Source organism: Zootoca vivipara, chromosome 13 (assembly GCF_963506605.1).
Source record: "Zootoca vivipara chromosome 13, rZooViv1.1, whole genome shotgun sequence".
Classification (NCBI taxonomy): domain Eukaryota; kingdom Metazoa; phylum Chordata; class Lepidosauria; order Squamata; family Lacertidae; genus Zootoca; species Zootoca vivipara.
The window spans coordinates 12,380,959-12,402,696 of NC_083288.1; the positions used below are offsets into that span (position 1 = coordinate 12,380,959).

Consider the following 21,738-nt stretch of genomic DNA (forward strand, 5'->3'; position numbering starts at 1 on the left):
GCCCATCTTGCTGAAATCACACCCACCCGTCCACCAGGTGATGTCAGGGACTGGGCAGAGGAGGAATGGTAGAGACCGCCTCCCCAGCCTGACCCTTCCGGAGAAGACAAAGAAGACAGTTCAGAATTACAGCAGAGGTTTGAGGGAGGTCACAGCTCAGAGGCAGATGAGGGGAAAAGCTGGGAAATAATGGGAGAGGAGGAGGAGGAGGAGGAGGAGGAGGAGGAGGAGGAGGAGGAGGAGGAGGAGGAGGAGGAGGAGGAAGCACCAGGGGAGAGACAGCTGACGGACTCAGCATCTTTAGAAAGCATTCCAGACCCGCCCTCTCCCAGAGAGCCTTGAAAGTAGGAGAGCAAAGAGCTCAAAGGCAGAGGGCAGTTCTCAGCACCCGGAGCGATGACTCATGAGAAAGTGGGAGAGACAGAGGGGGGGATATTCACTCGGGGCATCGCCATTATTCCGAGAGGCTGCATTCCCAAGCCTCTCTCTGTGAATGTTGAATAAAAAGCAGCTGGTAAGAACTTTTCCTTGTCTTAGCCGTTCCTGGCAACCCGCCCTGGGGGTTGGTTCCTCTGCCACCTGACATGGGGGGGGAGGAGCTGACAGCAGCTGTTGGGAGATTGGATCATCAGCAGAAGGTGAGTGGGGAGAGGGGATTGATCCTGCCTGATTCAGCTGTGTGTGCCAGTTTCCTAGTCAAACCCCGCGGAAGCAGGGATCACCATCATGTCTGTAGCCCCGCCAGCCAGCTGACTGTTGCCGCTTGCAAAGTACGCACAGGGCTTTGCGGTGTTTGCTCGTCGGGTGATGTGTGGCGTTTACAAACCCTTTTTTGGGCCCATCTGTGTCTTTACCTGCCCCGCACATATCCCTGATGTCAGGTGTCAGGCAGGTGGGCCTCACTTAACTGAAATGGCCTTGCCAGGCAAATGAAGAGGCTTGGCAGGCTCACAGGCTGAAGGTCCCCCACCACCATAGGCGCCAACTCTTAGGGGCCGAGGCAGTTTTGGTTCCCCGGTTTTTGTTCGCCAGGCCCCCTCAACGTTCAGAGTATGGGAATGTTAGGGATGTGGATTAGGATATATTATTAGATAGATCCTATCCAAGCTTGTGTTAGCAAGCTTTCAATATCAGCAGAGTGACATTCCCCTTTTGTGCGCAGCACAGCATGTGCGTTAGATTCGCTAGAATCTCTATAACAATATTACACTTCATAGTTCAATATTACACTTCCTGGCAAAGGTCCCCTTTGTCCCTCTTAAAAGAAATACACAACACAGTGTTTATAAAATAAGATAGAGTTTACTTACAGTTTCATCCTGAGTTACAGCATAATCTCAGAAAGGCAGGCTTGCTTAGAAAAGTTACAAGTATATATACATCTAGAGACTACTTAGTAAAGTAAGACTCCATTTGGTCTCACTCTTGGCTGCAGGCCTAGAGTGAGAACCATGCTAACTAGAGATTCTCTGGAGATGTGTCCTCATCGAGGGAGGAAGTAGCTAAGAGAGAGAGTGATTGCAGGCTAGGGCTTTTGTCTAATCCAACTCATTTGCATGTCTGAGGGAACAGGAACTGACCTGTAGTCAGGTGTCCCTCCAGGTGAGTTCCTGTTAGTGGACACTGTAGGAACTGTTGTGACTTGTCTGCCCCAGTGTTCCATCCCACACAGAGGACGTCGCCCAATGTTGTATGTGCAACATCCAGGTATCAGGACATTGGGACTGGAGAAGCTGGCGCCTCTGCCCACTGCTGAGCTACAGAATAAGATTTCTCTAAAGAGAGGAGAATGTGCTTCTAGGCGGAACGTGGTAAAGATGCTCCTATGTAACCTCCACTACTCTGCTGAACGCCTCTGCCCTACTATTCCCCATTATGCCTACTGTCAGATTTAAGATTCAGGTAGGTAGCCGTGTTGGTCTGACGCAGCCGAAATATATATTATTATTATTTTTTAAAAAAATTTGTCCAGTAGCACCAAGAACAAACTTAGTTGGTCTCTAAGGTGCTACTGGACAATTTATTTTGTCAGATTTAAGAGTTTTTAAGAAAGAGAGCAGGGACCCAGGTGGCGCTGTGGGCTAAACCACTGAGCCTAGGGCTTGCTGATCAGAAGGTCGGCGGTTCGAATCCCTGTGACGGGGTGAGCTCCCGTTGCTTGGTCCCAGCTCCTGCCAACCTAGCAGTTCGAAAGCGGGAAGGTAAACGGCGTTTCCATGTGCTGCTCTGGTTTGCCAGAAGTGGCTTTGTCATGCTGGCCACATGACCTGGAAGCTATACGCCGGCTCCCTCGGCCAATAATGTGAGATGAGCGTGCAACCCCAGAGTCGGTTACGGCTGGACCTAATGGTCAGGGGGCCCTTTACCTTTACCTAAGAAAGGAAATGTTGCCCATTGGCCATCTTCACATTTTCCTCACCTATGATGGAGATAATGACCACGACGAAATCAAAGATGTTCCAGCCGACCGTGAAGAAGTAGTACCGCAGGGCAATCATCTTGAGGAAGCACTCGGCCGTGAAGACGACAATGAAGACCAGGTTGACTTGGAAGAGGATGTTTATCTTGGTTTCGCTTTGGTCGTCTGTTTCCACCATCATCGTCACCATGTTAAGACAAATGAGGATCATGATGACTATATCAAAGGCTTGTTGGGTCACAAAGTCAAAGATCATCGCTTGGTATTTGTTCTTTAGTAAGGTGGAAGGCAGGCAGGCAGGCACGGGTGTGTGAGAGAGACACAGGAAAGGGACAAAGACACACGGGAAGAGACAGACGAGGGAAGAGAAGAGAAGAGAAATGGAGGAGAAAACCCCACACAAGAACGTTCAAACGGGCAAAGAAATGGGAAAATACTCAATCGCCCAGCATCCAACCCCATGGAACATGATCTAAGAATGGATGTGTATGTGTGCTCCAAAAAGTTTTTGTGTGGAGTAACAGGACAGTGTGCTGGACTTTGCCTGGGAACACAGCTGGCTGAATAGGAACCTCACTGAGATGATTTGAGGCAAGGAACCAACTCTCAGTCTAATCGAGCCAACAAGGCTGCTATAAAACAGGGTTTCCCAAACTTGGGTCTCCCGCTGTTTTTTGGACTACAACTCCCATCATCTCTAGTTAGCAGGACCAGTGTTCAGGGATGGTTGGAGTTGTAGCCCAACAACAGCAGAGGACCCAAGTTTGGGAGACCCTGCTATGAAAGTAACATAGAGAACAACCCATGAATTACTCACTACCTTTGAGCTCTTTGGAAGAACTGTAGGATAGAAAAGGGAGGGAGGGAGGGAGGGAGGGAGGGAGGGAGGGAGGGAGGGAGGGAGGGAGGGAGGGGAAGGAAGGAAGGAAGGAAGGAAGGAAGGAAGGAAGGAAGGAAGGAAGGAAGGAAGGAAGGAAGTTGTTTTTGTTTTGAAAATTCTGAGCCTTCTGTAAAGTAAATGCACATAAGGTTTATTTATACTGTCCTAACCATGAGGAAGGGCAAAAAGCTCTGTGGCAAATTGAAAGTTTGTCCTCTGATCCTCTGTTTCAGACAGACACTTGCCTCCTTTGGTTTTCCTAAGCCTTTGCTCAGACCCTCTTTTAAGAGATGCCTGCGGTCATTAAGAACCAGCAGGACAGAAATTCCCTGACTAGTCCAAAAGCAGAATGGTGATCCTGTGAATAAGACTCTTATGAGTTGTATGTAGAAACACTATGTGTAGTTTTATTTGTTTATTTGTTTCGAAAGAAAAACTTTAATAAAAACGGCATTTTTTCTTTCTTTTTCTGCAGCCTAGATAACCTCATGGGCAGAAAATACACGGCGCTAAGAAAAAAGAAATCATAGGCTTGTGCAAGAATGCAGTGGTGTTTCAGTTTGCATTTTTCAATAAAGTAAAAATAAAAAGCTTTAAAATAAAATAAAAAAGGAAGGAAGCAGTGGGGAGTCGAGGGACTTTGATCTCAGCAGAAACTGGGAAGCAAAAGTGAGATAGAAGGAAAAATGGGAAGGTTGTGGTATGGTAGCAGGGGTGGAGAACAGATGGAGATTGCCTGCGAAGCAATTCCAGGTCTCCCCTTCCCCACTCCCTCCCTTGTTCCAAATAGATTTACAAAGATCTGCAACAACATCAGGGGTGCACAGGATCTGCCAGGGCCGTCTCAAGCGTGTCGCGCGCCCTGGCACCGTGGTGCCGAGATTGCTCCGGCGCCCCCCGCTCCGCCCCGTTTCTTGGCGCAGCTGGTGGGCGGGCGCAGGGTGCAGCACGGCGCCCCCCTGCCGGGCCGGCGCCCTGGCACCCCGCGCCACCCAGCCTACACCTAGAGCCGGCCCTGGTATCTGCAGGCAGGTGTACGCATCCTCTGTTGTTACGAAACCCAGAGCCCTGCATTCCCTTTCCTGCAAGAATCTTGGCTCAGCGCACAAAAGGAGGGTCTCTTATTCACACATCAAGGAAACTGGCATTTTGTGAGCAAATGAATGTTGGGCACCTTGCGACTCTGGCTCTGTGGGTGCCGGAATTCGAGATCTCTCGATGCAATGGACAAAAAGCCACTCACTCGTAACAGGGGGATACTGTGGCTGCACTTGCTGCAAATTACGTTTGCATTAGTTGCCTTGGTATAATTTCTCATGTGCCGTTTCCACTGGCTTTTAATTGATATGGGTCTTCTGCACATACTGCTAGTTTTATTGCTTTACTGCTGTGGCTTATAATAATAATTCATTATTTATACCCCGCCCATCTGGCCGGGTTCCCCCAGCCACTCTGGGCGGCTTCCAACAAAATATTAAAATACAGAAATCCATCAAACATTAAAAGCTTCCCTAAACTTGGGAAATTGTTTCATCCCGATTTATATTCCCGATTTATATTCTAATACGTTGTTGGGTTTTGTGCTTTGAAAAATTGTACAACCGTGAAACACAACATCATACAATATGCCAGAGTCAAGCCTTTGTTACGGTGCACTGTATAATGTTGTGGTTTATGGTGCAGTTATTGTTGGCTACCTTGGACCAGAAAGCTGGCTTCTCATTATTTAAGTAAATAAATAAATACCTGGGGCCTTGGGATGGGTTTTACCGGCTTCTTTGAGCCTAGCTTCTTCATGGCGTTGTAGTATTTCTTTTGTTCCTCTGTCATGAAGATATCCTTTCCTCCAAAGTAAAAAAGGGAATCACAACTTATTAGACATGGGAGGAAGTTGTTCGTTGCCGTGCCCAAGACCCACGCAAGGTTTCCGCAGTCTTTTGAGTGGCATCCCCAATCCACACCCAGTTTCCAGGGCTCAGTGTGAACCGCAGAATCTGCCTTTTAATTTATGAGGCTGAGCGATGGTAACTGGGCTGGATTTATAGAGTTTTGTCAATTTCGCTTGACTGCCTCCCTCTTTCCCAAACACCCCAAACTCCCCTCCTGGCTTTCCACTCGTAACATGTCTCCTGGCTTGTTCATGAGTGCTAGTTTATTTTCCTCTGTCGATCAGTTTGTCGCTCAACAGCAGAAGCCTCAAACGCTTCCCCTCGCTTCCATCCTGCCAAATGACGCTAACTCACTCTTCAGTGTCTCGTGAGTGCTTTGGATTTCTAGAGATGTCCCAGTTGTTGCCAGGCTACTCTATTGTGGTCTTATGCCTTTCCTTAGTTTAATTAAATAGCCCAGGACTTATCTAACTGGCTGCTCTCAGCTCTGCTCCATAGCTGTCTTTGATTGGCCCAATCCCAAAAATGGGTTTGGCCACCTTCTCCCTTCTCCCTGCCAAACCACTTCAGTCTATTAAAAGAAGGGCCCAGGAAAGTGAAAAGTTGTTCTTTCAGAGGGCAGGCAGTTTCCCTCCCTGATGCAACACACAAGTGCCTGCGGCTAACCAGAGGTCCAGGGAATATGTAGCTGTCTCTTTTTTTGAAATGGCTTGATTCAATGAAAGCACTGCAGGGGGTTGGACTAGATGACCCACGGGGTCCCTCTGCAATTCTATGGTTCCATTATTTTTGAAAGCCTGTAGCTTAAAGGGAGTGGGCTCTCACATTACTGTCTTGAAGCAGCTGATGGAAGCACATTGCTCCCCACAGAGGTCACACCCACAGCATACCTTTAAAGAACATTTAAACATATATCTAAAGTGCATGACTCCCCCACTCCTATTTAAAAAAAAGAATCACGGGAACTATAGTTTACTCCTTGCAGAGTCACAATTCCTAGCAAACTTAAATTACAGTTCCCATGATTCTTTGGGGGAAATAATGTGTTTTCAATGTGTGGGGTGTGTGTGACAAAATAATAATAATCCTGGGAACTGTAGTTTATGAAGGGTGCTGGGAATTATAGCTCTATGAGGGCTGTGTCTACACAGCCTAGATAATGCTCTCATTCTAGATTCCTTTTCATCGAGTGGGGAGATGGAACACGTGGCCTACATAATCACCCCCCAACCCTGATTCCATGTACATTTGCAGGGGAGCCCCAGCTGGCTATGTTGTCTACAAAGCCTATTTTCCTCATGAGTCTCCTCTTCCCCCATTTTCTATGCTCTTTGCCCTTTGGGGAAGTTTTACTTCTGGCACAGAAACTGGTGAGGCATGAGCCTTGGTTCAAGTTAAGCCCTCTGATCTGCACATGCTCCGTGAATCTCTGCTATTATGCAGTCCTGGCGCTGAGAGAATAGGATCCAGGCCTGACTGTGGAGCTCAGATTTGGTAAGGTAAAGGTAAAGGGACCCCTGACCATTAGGTCCAGTTGTGACCGACTCTGGGGTTCCGCGCTCATCTTGCATTATTGGCCGAGGGAGCCGGCGTACAGCTTCCAGGTCATGTGGCCAGCATGACAAAACCGCTTCTGGCAAACCAGAGCAGCACATGGAAACGCCGTTTACCTTCCCGCTGTAGCGGTTCCTATTTATCTACTTGCACTCTGATGTGCTTTCGAACTGCTAGGTTGGCAGGAGCTGGGACCAAGCAACGGGAGCTCACCCCGTCACAGGGATTCGAACCGCCGACCTTCTGATCAGCAAGCCCTAGGCTCAGTGGTTTAACCACAGCGCCACCTGGGTTCCTACCCGAGCTCAATATCAAGGTGGGCTTCCACTTCAAAAACCAGCTGTTTGAACTGGTCCCTGCTGATGTCCCTGAACTCTGTACCAGATACTGACTCCTGTAGTCGGAGCCGTGTGTGTCAGTTTGCATTTCTTAGTGCAGAAAGTATTGTTCTGATGTGTAGAGATCTTCCCAATTCTATTTAATTTAAGAGGGTTCTGGAAGCTTCTCTGTGTGAAAGAAACTTCATAATGTTTGGGTTATTCCCTCAGAGAAGCTGAGTACAGCTGGTTTAAACTGTTTCTCTTATCTCTTTCTGTCAAGGTCATGCTGACTATAAAATGAAGGCCAGAAGGAGCCTGGGTTTCACTTTCACTTTCTATCTCTTTTCCTTAAGGTTTAGACCAGGCATCCCCAAACTTCGGCCCTCCAGATGTTTTGGACTACATTTCCCATCTTCCCCGACCACTGGTCCTGTTAGCTAGGGATCATGGGAGTTGTAGGCCAAAACATCTGGAGGGACGCAGTTTGGGGATGCCTGGTTTAGACTTATTATAAGTTATTGTTAAGTTTAAGTCTGCTGCGACTGGATTTCTTATGGACAGTGCCAATCCTGAATATATTGGATTTGTGACCATTCTGCTCATTTGCCTTCAGTAGCAGTAAAGCTCTGTTGCACGAAATGCCTTTGGCCTATTTTTTGGGAATCCTGCAACGTGCTTAGGTTTTTACTCTGCTTACTGCACATTGGAATCCACTCTGGATCAATACTGAGTAGAATTTCAATGACAGTGTGAGCATCGCTTCCAATTAGCACGTGGGAGTCATTCAGTCATTCTACTCAAAGATAAATGTCTGGATTGTGCCTCAAAGTCCAATTTATTGCTGCGCAAGGTGCCCACTAACAGCCACCCCATCTGTGGCGGTGACGCCCACAGCTGAAACCCAAAGCCAAGAGACACTTATCTTTTTCTTCTGCTGGTTGAAGTTGTCGATGATGACACCAATGAAAAGGTTGAGAGTGAAGAAAGCCCCAAAGATGATGAAGATGACAAAATAGATGTACATGTAGAGGTTCACTTCGTATGCTGGCTGCTCCTCGACCTGGGAGGTCAGAGAAGAGGTTGAGAAGAGACCCTCTATTTGCGGTCGGGCCCCCCGCCTCCCCCATTGTGCAGGCCAGACCCGGTTGCCCCTACAACAGACTTGTGGGGCTGAGCAAGCACTTCCTCCTCAGCCCAGAATTACCTCACGAGAGTCAACGGCTGCGTACATGATGTCCATCCATCCTTTGAAAGTGGCCTATGGAGAACGCAGAAGGATAAACTCATTGTGGCACCCGACAGAGGTGGGGTCTTGCTGCTAGGTTTTTAAGCACTTGGGAAGGAGGGGGGCGAGGCAGAGATCCACAAGAACAAGATAAATGTGCATATGTCAATTTATACTCTTGGAGGGGGACCCCAAACCCAGAAATTAATAAGTAGTAGGATTTTGATTATTTGGGATGTGAAGGGAGAAATACAAGCCACAGAGGAATTCCTGGACCATCCTATGCCCTGGCCAAGCTAGGGCCATTAAGAAACAATACAGGACCCATTGAGGGCCACTGGCAGTACAAGAGAACTGCCCTCCCTCCTTGCCCTGAGGTGTGAACATAGACTGGAGACTTCGAAGGTTGCCAGGGTAACTGGGTCTTTAGCAAGGTATGGTGAGAAGAAGAAAAGACTGGGCTCCATCTTGGGCAGGATGGCTGAAGGCTGGCTGGGAGAGAGACTGAAGGTATAAATAGGTGAATAAACCCTATTTCTTAAAGCTATGGCGATTCTCAAAATGGACCATAAACCCCAGGTGAGTGCCTGGAACCCCCTAGGTTCTTGCCACCACTTAGCAGAAAGAGGGGGGAGGCACCCAACTTTTTTGGCAGTACGTATGGATGCTTTGGGGCTAAATAAGATGGCGGGTGGGAGGGTTCTCACCAGCACCTCCCTTTTTCAGTTCCTTCCCCTGCCACAAGTGCTCCTATACCTGTGGAAGTTCACCATGCAGTTCAGAACGTTGGTTGTTAGCTCCGTTGGTAGAGCATGGGTCTCTTGATCTCAGGGTCATGGGTTTGAGCCCCAGGTTGGGCAAAAGATTCCTCCTACATTGCAAAGGTTGAACTAGGTGACCCTTCTGAATCTATGATTATGTAGGGTTCTATATCAAATGGGGAAGACTTCCTGCTTCTGAAGTTCACCCTCCAACCGGTGGAGGGGAAAGAGAGTTTGAGAGGGGGGTGCACCAAATGGGGACTGGGCTGTGTGCCCCGAATCTCTATTGTGCGGTCGCTATTGAGTAACTAGAAACTAGGGCAAATGTGCCTCCCCAATGAGTAAGCATCACAGTGTTATAAGAATTTTAAGGTCTCAAATATAGAATAAATATTCATAAATGCACACATATCTAAATATATGAACCATGTGTCTGAAATAGTACAGGAGAGCAATCCTGAAGCCATTTTAACTCTCCCAACGACCTCAAATATTACTCTGCAGTAAGGGAGGCAAATGGGGAAAGCCTTCCCATTGTCTTTTTGCTTGCAAATCCTGCCTTAAGGGCGTCTTTGTGTATGAAAAGGGTGAGCCTGTGACCTGGATTCAGGAACTAAAGTATTAACTATCACAAAACATGGTGAGACTGCTCAGGTAATGAAATCAGTGACCATTATCAGCAGGCCCGGATTTAGGTTTGATGAGGCCCTAAGCCACCGAAGGTAATGGGGCCCTTTATATGTCCAGCTGTCCTTTGTCATCAACAAATTGCCAGTGTTTTTTGTGTTGAATATTTGCTATATGGTAATCTATGGACCTAATAGGTATCTAAAGCCACTTGCACATAACAAATAGGTGCCTACACAACGCAAAACACTGTTGCTGTATGTAGGTTTTATTTTATTTGTTTTTTATCTTATATTTTGGAAATGTACATCCAGGTTCCCCACCCCCTTACATTTTTTGGGGCCCCAAGAGAGTGGGGCCCTAAGCTATAGCTTGTTTAGCTTATATGTAAATCCAGCACTGATTATCAGGTATCCTGGCAGACAGGATTTCTGCTGTAGATGCCTCCTTCTGTGATGTATGTATGATTTTTTGGGGGGGGAGTGGTCGGGCTACAGGGTGGGCAATTTCAAAAGTCTATACAGTATAAGGTCTTGCGCACCATTTTTCAGGGTTCTCCTCCCTCCTACGTGTGGTGAGTGGGGACCCTGTTGCAACAGCTCCTTGAATAAAGATCAGGCTTACTAGCTGCTTTGCTTCTCAATATACTCTGGTTGGCCTCTGTTATTTTCTCCTACCGATTAGGAACCCACTTAAGGACTCTATAGGCGCTCCGGAATACCCCATAAGGGAAGTGGAGCAGTTTTCTCTTATAACCACAGCAAACCACCGGGGAGACGTCTGGATGCAGTATGAAAAAAGGTTGCCACATTGACATAGACGTGACAGTGGGGTTTTTCCTTGCAATGCATTATGGGAGAAAAGTCCTCCGAAGAAGCGTATTAAAAGGAGGTTCCCCTAGTAGGCAGAGAAGGGGGGTGAAGGAGGTACACTCACCACCTGCAGAAGGGAGAGGTATCCCATGCCCACATTGTCAAAATTGACCTTAACGTTGACCCAGCGGACATCCGTGGCATTGTAAACGTCGAGGAGAGTCATGCAATCGGTCTTGTTGTTCACCACGGAGAGCTCGAAGTAGTCGCCCGTGGTGGTATTGATGCAGCGATAATACTTCCCTGCGAAGAGGTTGACCCCCATAATGCTGAAGATGAGCCAGAATATCAGGCAGACCAAGAGGACATTCATGATGGAAGGGATGGCTCCCAGGAGGGCATTCACGACCACCTGGCTCCCAGAGAAAGAGGCGCTTTAACCAAAGTGATGCCGAAACTGATTTTTTGTTTTTCACAAATGCAGAACACAGCAATCTTCTTTTTTAAAAAACAAACTAACTAACTTAAAGTAATTAATCCCACATTTAGAGTTTTTCAAATTATATTGCTTGTAGGCTAGGAAAGGTAAAAATGTAGTACAGTACTGTATATCAGCTTATCGGAAATTTAACAACATTCATACCGTATTGGCCCGAATATAAGCCACACCTTTTTTTTTTCAAATTCCGACCGTGAAAAGTGCAGCTTAAATTCGCCACCTTACAAAAATGGGCTTTTACAATATTGCTGTAGGGTTTTCTTCTACATTTGCCATTTACGGGTGTGAGTGCCTGTGGAATTTTAAGGGAGCGGCTTATATTTAGGACCCAGGTGGCGCTGTGGTTAAACCACTGAGCCTAGGGCTTGCTGATCAGAAGGTCGGCGGTTCGAATCCCTGTGACGGGGTGAGCTCCCGTTGCTTGGTCCCAGCTCCTGCCAACCTAGCAGTTCGAAAGCACGTCAAAATGCAAGTAGATAAATAGGAACCGCTACAGCGGGAAGGTAAACGGCGTTTCCGTGTGCTGCTCTGGTTTGCCAGAAGCGGCTTTGTCATGCTGGCCACATGACCTGGAAGCTGTACGCCGGCTCCCTCGGCCAATAATGCGAGATGAGCGCGCAACCCCAGAGTCGTCCGCGACTGGACCTAATGGTCAGGGGTCCCTTTACCCTTTACCTTTTATATTTAGGTATTGTCTTTTTTTTTCTCCTGGAATTTTAAAGGTGTGGCTTATTTGCGGGTGCAGCTTATTTGCGGGCCAATACGGTAAGTGGGAATGATCCTCAGAGTTACCAAAAGTTTATAGGGTTGTCTGAAGCAAGGATTGCCGAATCAAGGATTTTCAGTGTCATAATGGAGTGGAGAATATTCTGCACATGTGGATACAATAGCAGACTCTTCACCTGTGAGATGTGATGCTATCCAGCCCTCAAAAAGCTGAGATTACAGGATCCAGTGTACTGGAAACATACAAGACTCTAGGGCTCACCCACACTTAGCTTTTGCCTCACACTTTCTGACTGGGAAGACCTGGTTTCTCATCCCCATTCATCCATAGTCCCTGGGTAACCTTGGGCAGTCACTATCTCTCATGCTGGCTTATCACTTAGAAGAGTTGTTGCAAGGACAGAACGGGAGAGACAACTCAGTGGCCACCAAGGGCGTACCCACCATGCGGCAAGTTAGGGCAGCTGCCCTACTCTAGAAGCAGAGCTGGTGGGCAGAGGCGGAGCACAGCCCGGCGGAGCGCGAGTTCGCCATTCCCGCCGCACCGCGCCGCACCCTCCCTCCAGCTCCCCGGCGCGCCCTCAGGCAAGGCCAAGCGCGGCGGGGAACCAGGGAGCGCGGCGCGGTGGGCGGGAACGCCGAACTCGCGCTCCGCTGGGCTGGGCTCCGCCTCCGCCCACCAGCCCTGCTGCTAGGGAGGGGCACAGCCCGGCGGAGCGCGAGTTCGCCGTTCCCGCCCGCCGCGCTGCGCCCTCCCTCCAGCTCCCCGTCGCGCCCTCTGGCAAGGCCAAGCGCGGCGGGGAACCAGAGAGCGCGGCGCGGCGGGCAGGAACGCTGAACTCGCGCTCCGCTGGGCTGGGCTCCGCCTCCGCCCACCAGCCCTGCTGCTAGGGAGGGGCACAGCCCGGCGGAACGCGAGTTCGCTGTTCCCGCCCACTTTGTGGCCCCTCCCCTTCCGTGCCTTGGCCCCTCCCCTTGCCCCCCCCCTAGTTTTGATCCTGGGTACGCCCATGGTGGCCACTATTATGAGCTCCTTGGAGATGTAAACATCTTTAAATAAGTTAGGCACCAGAAACCGCTGCTCAAAGGACACATTTCTGAGGCCAGCCTGAGCCCCACAACCTCCTTCCAAGAGACACGAAGTCCTCACTCTGTGAAATCCTCACTGTCGGCAGGGGGGGGGAGTGGGGAGCGAAACCTCGGGATGCCACGCAAAACTTACCCTCATGCCTTCAAATCTGGACAAAGCCCGAAGAGGTCTCAGAGCACGGAGCGTCCTCAGAGATTTGATTGCCCCCAGCTCCGAATATCCCATCCAGTTTGCTGTCAGGCTGATGAGCGAGACCTGGGGGGGGGGGGGAACCACAATGCTTAGGGACAAAGCTGTCAAGCATGACAAGAGAAATGGATATGATCGCCCTCATCCTCCCCAGGAGAAGCAGCTGGCCACAGGATCCCTGGTCAGGATCTCAGTTTCTTGTCAAACATCCTTAAAATATCCACAAGAAGGAACATGGTTACCCCTTTAGTGACCCACGTTTTGAGACCAGTGTTTGAGATGGATACATCTGCTGTCAGAATCAAATTTTGACAGGCGGCTTCTACGGTTAATACTGTGATTTGTTTGCAGGGGGCAAGAGTAACAGCTGTGTGTTTGTTAGCAAAAGACAACAGCAGGGTTGGGAGGGGGGGTTGCCAGGATTACAGGCGGCGTGATGTCACCACAGGAAAAAATGTCCTTTTTACCCAATGCTTGGGTTGTGTTTTTAGCAAGGGTTTGGGGGAAGAAGAAGTGGGGGGGGGGAGCTGAGGCCATCCAGGCTGAGGGATGGACAAGCTGTGTGGAGGAGACACAGAGATGCTGTCTTGGCTTCTTTTGAAATCAATGGTCCACTTCTGTGGGCAGCAAGTCCCTTGTGAGGTGTGATGCTCAGAACCCTTTCTCCATCCAGACTTGGGAGTCAATATGTGTAAATAAGCCATATTTCATAAAGACACTACAGCAGGCATAGGCAAACTCGGCCCTCCAGCTGTTTTGGGACTACAACTCCTATCATCCCTAGCTAACAGGACCAGTGGTCAGGGATGATGGGAATTGTAGTCTCAAAACATCTGGAGGGCCAAGTTTGCCTATGCCTGCACTACAGCCTCCACTGTGGCTCATTCCCCCCCCCCACAAACCCTGGTTAAGACCCCTGGAATTTTCGCCTCTTGGCAGAGATTGGGGTAGCCGGCAATGATACTAAAAATGGACTCCTGTCTGAAACAACTCCCCCCTCCCCCAAGCCACAACTTACGTCAACAATGAGGAAGTCCAGCCAGCACCAGGCATTGGTGAAGTAGACCTTGAAACCATAGGCCACCCACTTAAGCAGCATCTCGATAACGAAAACATATGAGAAGACCTTGTCAGCATATTCCAAGATGATGCGGATGGTCCGACGTCGCTCTATGTAGATGTCTTCGAAAGCCTGAAAGAGGAAGAGGCGCAGAGTCATCTCTGCAACCTACCCACATGGGTGTATTTCAGGACAGGATACCAACCATGAGACCAGTGTGACTCATTCATTGCTCTCTCTCTCTCTCTCTCTCATGCCATGCCTCCCAGTGTGGGCAGAACACAGTGGGATGTTTATAGCAACAACAAAAAAGTACAACCCTCTCCCAGGTGTGAAAAGTCAAGTGCAATTCCATTTGCCGTTCATAGTGGAAAAGCAATGCTTGGGTAGCACGAGGAGACACCCACCTGGAAGCAATGAGGTCAGAGATCACACCCACTAGCAACTTATTTGAGAAGAACTCTAGAATCACAGAGTTGGAAGGGTCCCCGAGAGTCATCTAGTCCAGGAATCTCAGCTAAAGCACCCATGACAGATGGCCGTCCAACCTCTGCTTAAAAACCTCCAAGGAAGGAGAGTCCACAACCTCCGGAGGGAGACCGTTCCACTGTGGAACAGCTCTTATCATCAGAAAGTTCCTCCTGATGTTGAGTCAGAATCTCCCTTCTTGTAACTTGAAGCTGTTGGTTCGAGTCCTACCCTCTGGAGCAGGAGAAAGCAAGCTTGTTCCCTCTTCCGTGTCACAGGCTTTGACAACCCTGTTGAAGCTAAAGTGAGGTCTCTTTTCTTCCTTCACCCAGGAAGATATGTGGGACTGGATTCCTGAAGGACTGTGCCTAATATTTTGCCCTCTCTTTTTGGAGCAATTTGAAACCACTGCCCTTCCTCCCTTTACTTACCAGGGCTCCGCTGCTAAGGAGGATCATGAGGATGATGAACGTCTCGAACCAGTTGTGCTCCACAATCTTGAAGCACGTCTTCCGGAGATTCCACCACTTCTCCCCCTTCTCTGTCTTGACGTCAACGTATAGGCAAGGGCATCTCCGGACACAGGCTGCAGGTAGAGACATGCCAATAGTAAGCCCACAGCTAGGAATAGAAGAAAGCTGCAGTTTCCATTCTGACCTGTACCTGTCACAGCCAGCGCTGTTTCCATTTTGCTGCGGTTTGGTTTCTGCCAAACGTTATGCTATTTATCTCGCTGCCTGCTGCTTAACGTACGTTATGTAACAATTTATATAATGTTCGATCATCTCAATGAAATGCAAAAACAACAACAACAACAACCCCAAAATCCCACCCCAACTAATTAATGATGTCTGGTTTGCAGGCTTAAAAAAAACCCTGCATATGCGCAAGGACATATTTCTGTTACTTTGTCACGTACTCTAAGGCTGTTTTAACAATGAAAGCAGGTTCTGGGCCTGGGCCCTGTCAGTCAAGAAGAAGAAGAAGATGAAGAAGAAGAAGAGGAGGAGGAGGAGGAGTTTGGATTTGATATCCCGCTTTATCACTACCCGAAGGAGTCTCAAAGTGGCTAACAATCTCCTTTCCCTTCCTCCCCCACAACAAACACTCTGTGAGGAGAGTGAGGCTGGGAGACTTCAGAGAAGTGTGACTGGCCCAAGGTAACCCAGCAGCTGCATATGGTGTGGAGACGCGAAACCAGTTCACCAGATTACGAGTCCACTGCTCTTAACACTCTTAACCACTACACCACACTGGCTCTCTCAAGGCAAAGCATTATGCACTCTCTTCTTCACACGTACCAGAGCAGAGCATGGCTATATTCAAGTCCTTCCCAGAAGACCCGTTTTGCTGTCTGGCCACCTTACCTTCAGTGAAGCATTCCTCTGGCCCATCATTCTCGCCGGCCTCTTCAGCCGCATCTACCTCCTCCTCAGGGTCTGGGGGCTTATAATCAACAGTGCTGCATATGGACGACCCAGTCCCATCTGACAGAGGCTTCTGAGAAGAGCAAAGGAAGAGAACGACAGAAGGGCCTTAGATTTTATGCGGGGTGTATGTGTGCCACCAAGCGATGTTCAGTTATGGGCCTACATCTATTACAATGAACAAATGACCGGATAGCAGGGCATTAAGTACATCCTCCCCAGCTGCAAGCAGCAGCCCACAACAACATACTCTCCAACATTTCTCCCATTAAAAGGGAGTGCTATTTTTCTAGAAAAAGAGGTACCGGAATTCACCATGAACGCCTGCCTTGTGTTATAAGAATTCAAAGGTCTGAAATATAGAATAAATGTTCAAAGCAAACACATACATAAGTATATAAACCACATGTCTGAAATAGTACAGGAGAACAATCCTGAAGCCATTTTGACCCTCCCAAATTGACCTCAGAGTGGCCAATTTCAAAAGTCTTTCTGGGGCTTGAACACCATTGTTCGGGGTTCTCCTCCCTGCTTCGTGTGGTGAGTGGGGATCCTGTTGCAACAGTTTATTTCCATTAATAAAGATCAGGTTTACTAGGCACCTTGCTTTCAATATTGGTTGGCCTCTGCTTTCTCTCCAACCAATAGAGATCTCCTGAGGAACTCTATACAGGCTCTAGATACGCCATAACAGAATTAGAGGTATTCATTTTCCTTATAACACTTATTCTCTTATAATGGCAATGGCGCCCAACTGAGAGGATGCCAGAACCGAGTTCCGGCTCATAAGCTCCAGGGATGTCCTATTCCAACATTTCGCCGATGAAAATAGGGATGTCCTAAAGAAAAGCGGGACATTCAGGATCAAAACAGAAACCAGGACGGCTTCTGTAAATCCGGGACTTTCCCTGGAACATAGGGGCACTTGTAGGGTCTGGTTTATATAACATCATCAGTTCCTTTTACTGGAGCTTACCAGGAGACACCTGGGAGAGAGCAGCCACTAGCATGTGTCTGCCATAACATCTCCTTAGCCCTTTGACGTGGCTTTCTGGCCCAGACGAAAGGAGTTTCCTGGGTCTTAGACTTCTTACTTCTGAGGGCTTATCCACACTTACATTTCTTCCATGCTTTCCAAACATGGCCCACACTTTAAAGCTCTGTCTTCCTCCCAACCCCACAAGTTTCCCCCACGACAGCCTGCTCTTTAAAGCTGAATTGGATCAAACAGCAATCTGCAGAAAAGATGAATTGCTGTATGTGGCACTTTCTAAAGAGCCGGCTCCCTCAGCCAATAACGCGATATGAGCGCCGCAACCCCAGAGTCGGTCACGACTGGACCTAAAGGTCAGGGGTCCCTTTACCTTGTGATGATAACTACTTACGGCAATTCCTGAATCCAGGTCACAGACCCACCCTATTCATACACAGACACACCCTTAAGACAGGATTTGTGAACAAAGAGACAATGGGGAGGCTTTTCCATTTCCTTCCTCCTTGCAGAGAAATATTTGAGGTGACTGACTGAAAGAGTCAAAATGGCTTTAGGACTGTTTTCCTGTTCTGTTTCCAGACATGTGGTTTATATATTTTTGTATGTGTTTGCCTTGTACAGTTATGGACATTTATTTTATATAAGACCTTAAAATTCCTGCAACAACCTGTATCTTCTGTAATTAGATCCCCCTGCAAGGAGTACGAGTTCACAAGCACACAGCACCTCTTTCAAGCAATGAAGGAGGAGGGGATTTCCCAACCTCTCCAAAATAATTTTTCCTACCAAGCTTCAAAGCCTTTGCTAACCCCCTTTCAGTTGGCTCCCTCGCAGTTGGACATGTGACAAATAACCTGAGATATAATTAGTACGGTCGAGTTAGGTTCTCTGAAACATCGATAGCTCGGCTTACGTGGAAGAGCTTTTAGGTCAAAGTTTATGCCAGTTCAGAAATGGTGAAATTGACAGGAGCTGGAGGCAGGCAGGTTCCCTCTACCCCTAGTGAGCACCTATTTGTTGAATCTAACCCAGGCATCCTCAACCTCCAGGTGTTTTTGGCCTATAACTCCCATGATCCCTAGCTAGCAGGACCAGTGGCCAGGGATGATGGGTATTGTAGTCTCAAAACATCTGGAGGGCCGAGGTTGGGGAAGCCTGATCTAACCCATGGGTAGGCAAACTAAGGCCCGGGGGCCAGATGTGGCCCAATCGCCTTCTCAATCCGGCCTGCGGACGGTCCGGGAATCAATGTGTTTTTACATGAGTAGAATGTGTGCTTTTATTTAAAATGCATCTCTGGGTTATTTGTGGGGCCTGCCTGGTGTTTTTACATGAGTAGAAAGTGTGTTTTTAAAATGCATCTCTGGGTTATTTGTGGCTGTAGGATATTAATCAGCCCAAGGCCTGGTTGAAAAGGAACATTTCAGCCAAAGGCCTGTTCTTACGTTGCCACCCTCCGGACCTCATGTGGAGGAGGCACACAAAGAAGGACGTCAGATGATAAACGCAGATTCTGGGATGGTTTATGAAGTGTAGGTGGGTTCCCACAAGGCAAGACACAGTGATAACAGCAATAACCTTTATTGAACTAACAGAATTGGATAACAGGGGCAAAGCAACTGCTTATATACATTTCTGAAGGCCTGGGCCACTCCCACTCCCCACGTGATTGGCTATGCAAATCACTGAAGCTCCCCCTCCCTGACCACTGGAAGGATCCTTTCACTTCATCCCCGCCTTCTGAATCTTTACCAGGCAACTCAGAGGCAGAAGCAGGACCCTGCAGGCTAGAGATGAGTGGAATTTGTGCCGCACTGTCGTGCTCAGCCCCAGAAACCACAAAGTGGTTATCAGAGATAGAAGTGTCTCTGTGCATGTGCAGAGCGCCACCTTCCCACCACGGAGCAAGGATAACCACCCACCAAGTGGCTGCGGTTAGAGGGCAGAGCATCCAGGGAAGAATGTGTGGGCCCCACTAACTGCCCAAGCACTACAGAAAGGGGGGGGGGTTTGAGGGTAGTGGCAAAAGCTGAGAGCGAACCGCAAACTGAAGGCACCTTTTATCATATGTTGTGGATGTGTAAGGTAGTAAAAGAATTTTGGGAAATATATATAATGAACTAGCTGTACCTGCCACGCATTGCTGTGGCTCAGTCATGGGGCTCTTCCATTCAGCGTCCCTGTTCCGCACCCCAGGCGCATGATGCTGCGATATCCCTGTTTGTGGTCCCACCAGTGTGTGATGTCGTTCTTGAAAATCCCCCCACCCTGTTCCGACCCTTTCATCCTTCCCAAAGGGTTGGGGTTCCCCCACTCAGCGTCCCTGTTCCCCACCCCAGTCACATGATGTCGCGACACCCCTGTTTCTGGCCTCCCCGTGTTACGTCATCTTTGTTCTGCGTGATGTTATCCGGCACCCCGACCTCTCTCTCTCTCCCCCCCCCCCGTATACCGAATGTGTATGAGGGCGCAGAGATTTGTTGGTTCTCCCGGCGGGTCCCGGTGGGTGAAGGGGTAGGATCCGGTCCTGTCAGTGTCTGTGCCGCCTGCCTCTCCCGGAGGCGGCGGAGTCTGTGGTGTTGGCGGAGGATCCGGTCTGTCTTTTAAGGGCAACGGCGGGGGCGACGGCGGGGCGCGGGCTGCCTCTCCCGGATGTGGCGGATTCGGTGGCGACAGGACCTGCCGGTTTTTTTATGCGTGCAGGGGTGGGGTAGGGGCGGGACGCGGCCATTCTCTCCTGGAGGTGCCGTTGGTGGTGGTGGTGGTGTTGGAGGTGGGACCCGGCCTGTATTTTATTGCCGTGGCGGTGATGGGAGCTGCGGGGGGAATTGGCCTGCCTCTCCCGGAGGCAGCGAAGGCTGTGGCGGCGGGGCCCGGCCTGCCTCTAAAGGCATGACCCAGTGGGGAAGGGGCAGGATCATGGCGTTGTCCTTTGAGGAGTCGCCGTGGTGGCAGTTATAGTATGTTGACGTAACGATCTGCCCCCGCCCTCGGAGGTGGAGCTTCTGGGTTAGATGCTCCCAGCATGCCCGGCTTTCTGATTCTTGAGGTCAGAAACACTGGGTTTTAGGTGTTTTACCTGCCGCAGGTGTGACATCTGTCTACGCAAACATTATGTGATCCCTCGCGTATTCGCATGTGATGTTGTGTCCAAATTTGAACGCAATCGGTCAAGCGGTTTCGGTGAAAAGTGGAGACCCACAAACATGCTCAGTTTACATATATATATATATATATATATATATATATATATATATATATATAGGGGAAAAAATGTTTAAAATAACTTTTTCTAAAAACAAACAAAACCTGAAGCCTTTCTTTTAGGAATTCTAGGTGCCGAAATCCCAAGAATACCGTATTTTTCCGTGTATAAAACTAGTCATAAATTATTCCGTGTATAAAAATAATGTCAGAAATTAGGGGGCGTGTCTTATAGACGGAAAAACACGGGATTTATATCTGCAACCACAGCTGCACAGATGTCATTGGCCCAGAGATGGAAAGAAGATAAAGTCCCGACCAGAGAAGAATGGCAGATTAAGTTGATGGATTATGCCAAAATGGCAAAAATGACAGGAGGAATCAGAAATCAGGAAGACCAAAATTGTAATAAGGAATGGGAGAAAATTATAATTTATCTTAAAAAAAACATTGTAAACAGTTAAAAATCGTTAGTAGGATTGGAATGACACTTGTAGTTTAATGGTGAATTTTGGACATAATGGAGATGGAAAAGATTTGGATTATTATAAACGATGCAGGAGGAAATGACTAACAATAGGGTCCATAAATGGGAGGTGGAGGAAGTCCAGGAGATTCTTTGGCATCTCAATTTTATGGTGTATGTTGGATATGTGAGCGTAAAATGTTGATTTGAAAATCCAAATAAAGAAAGAGAACGAACGAACCACAAACTATAAGCATCTGTTTGCAAAACTGGCTGCTGGCTGGGGGCTTAATTTGCTCTGACACTGGGGAGGGGAGGGGCTGGACGAGAGACCCTGACAGCCCCTCTGCCCCCACAGTCCCAAGTCACTGCTAAGGAACATGATACGTCAACAAATAGAGGAGGACTTGGCAGGGAGGCGAGGGTGAAGAAGCATGCATGGAGACGAATTTTTCAAGCGTGATTATAAATGACTGGGGGATGGGAAGGCAGAGGAGCCTAAGGGTTAAGGAAACTTGCTGACCCCTCTACAATTGGATCTGGCATTAATACCCCAGTGGGTGTCATCTGTGGACATGTGACGATGAGCCTTGGGAGGCGGGTGCCACCCCACCCCGCATGGAAAAGCTGCTAGGCTTTGAAGCCTGAGCCGTCGCACCTTGCCTCTAAATGTAACTAGGAGAGGCACAGCACTAATGAGCCCCAGGAATTATATATGAAAGCTGGTCACAGTCTGATGTCACACAGTTACCAGCGGAGGACGTGCCAGTTTTTGAAGATATAAGTCTAGGCTCTTCCCCACCCCCCACCCCCGTTGCCCTGAAGGTCTCAGCAGAAGGACTACTTGGAAATTATTTGGAGACTGCAAATGGACCAGCATGCAGCTGTGGCATGTTAACAAGCACCCATCCAGGGACTATAGAGCCACTGGTGCTTTAAAGGCTGAACTGGTGACCGGTTAGGGCGCCTCCACACTTTCACTTGACCCATATTTTGATTGCATTGCGTACCAATTAATTCCTCGGGGTCCAAGCACTTTCCTCGCCATTCTGCAGCCGCACGTTGCAAAAATCCCACTGAAGCTCGGCTAAGCCGAATCTCTCTTCGGGTTTTCTGCATGTCTGATAA

At 48.6% G+C, this 21,738-nt stretch overlaps 1 protein-coding gene across 1 annotated transcript in view; it reads right to left on the bottom strand.

The window, feature by feature from the left end:
* SCN4A (sodium voltage-gated channel alpha subunit 4) overlaps nucleotides 1–21,738 on the bottom strand; it is a 93,597-nt gene that overhangs the window by 7,708 nt on the left and 64,151 nt on the right. The window contains exons 17-25 of the mRNA XM_060282321.1: nucleotides 15,887–16,019; nucleotides 14,951–15,105; nucleotides 14,010–14,183; nucleotides 12,935–13,057; nucleotides 10,612–10,899; nucleotides 8,267–8,320; nucleotides 7,985–8,122; nucleotides 5,046–5,150; nucleotides 2,420–2,690 (exon numbers count right to left, since the gene is read on the bottom strand). Coding sequence (XP_060138304.1) covers nucleotides 2,420–2,690; nucleotides 5,046–5,150; nucleotides 7,985–8,122; nucleotides 8,267–8,320; nucleotides 10,612–10,899; nucleotides 12,935–13,057; nucleotides 14,010–14,183; nucleotides 14,951–15,105; nucleotides 15,887–16,019 — 1,441 coding nt within the window. The remainder of the gene's footprint in view (nucleotides 1–2,419; nucleotides 2,691–5,045; nucleotides 5,151–7,984; nucleotides 8,123–8,266; nucleotides 8,321–10,611; nucleotides 10,900–12,934; nucleotides 13,058–14,009; nucleotides 14,184–14,950; nucleotides 15,106–15,886; nucleotides 16,020–21,738) is intronic.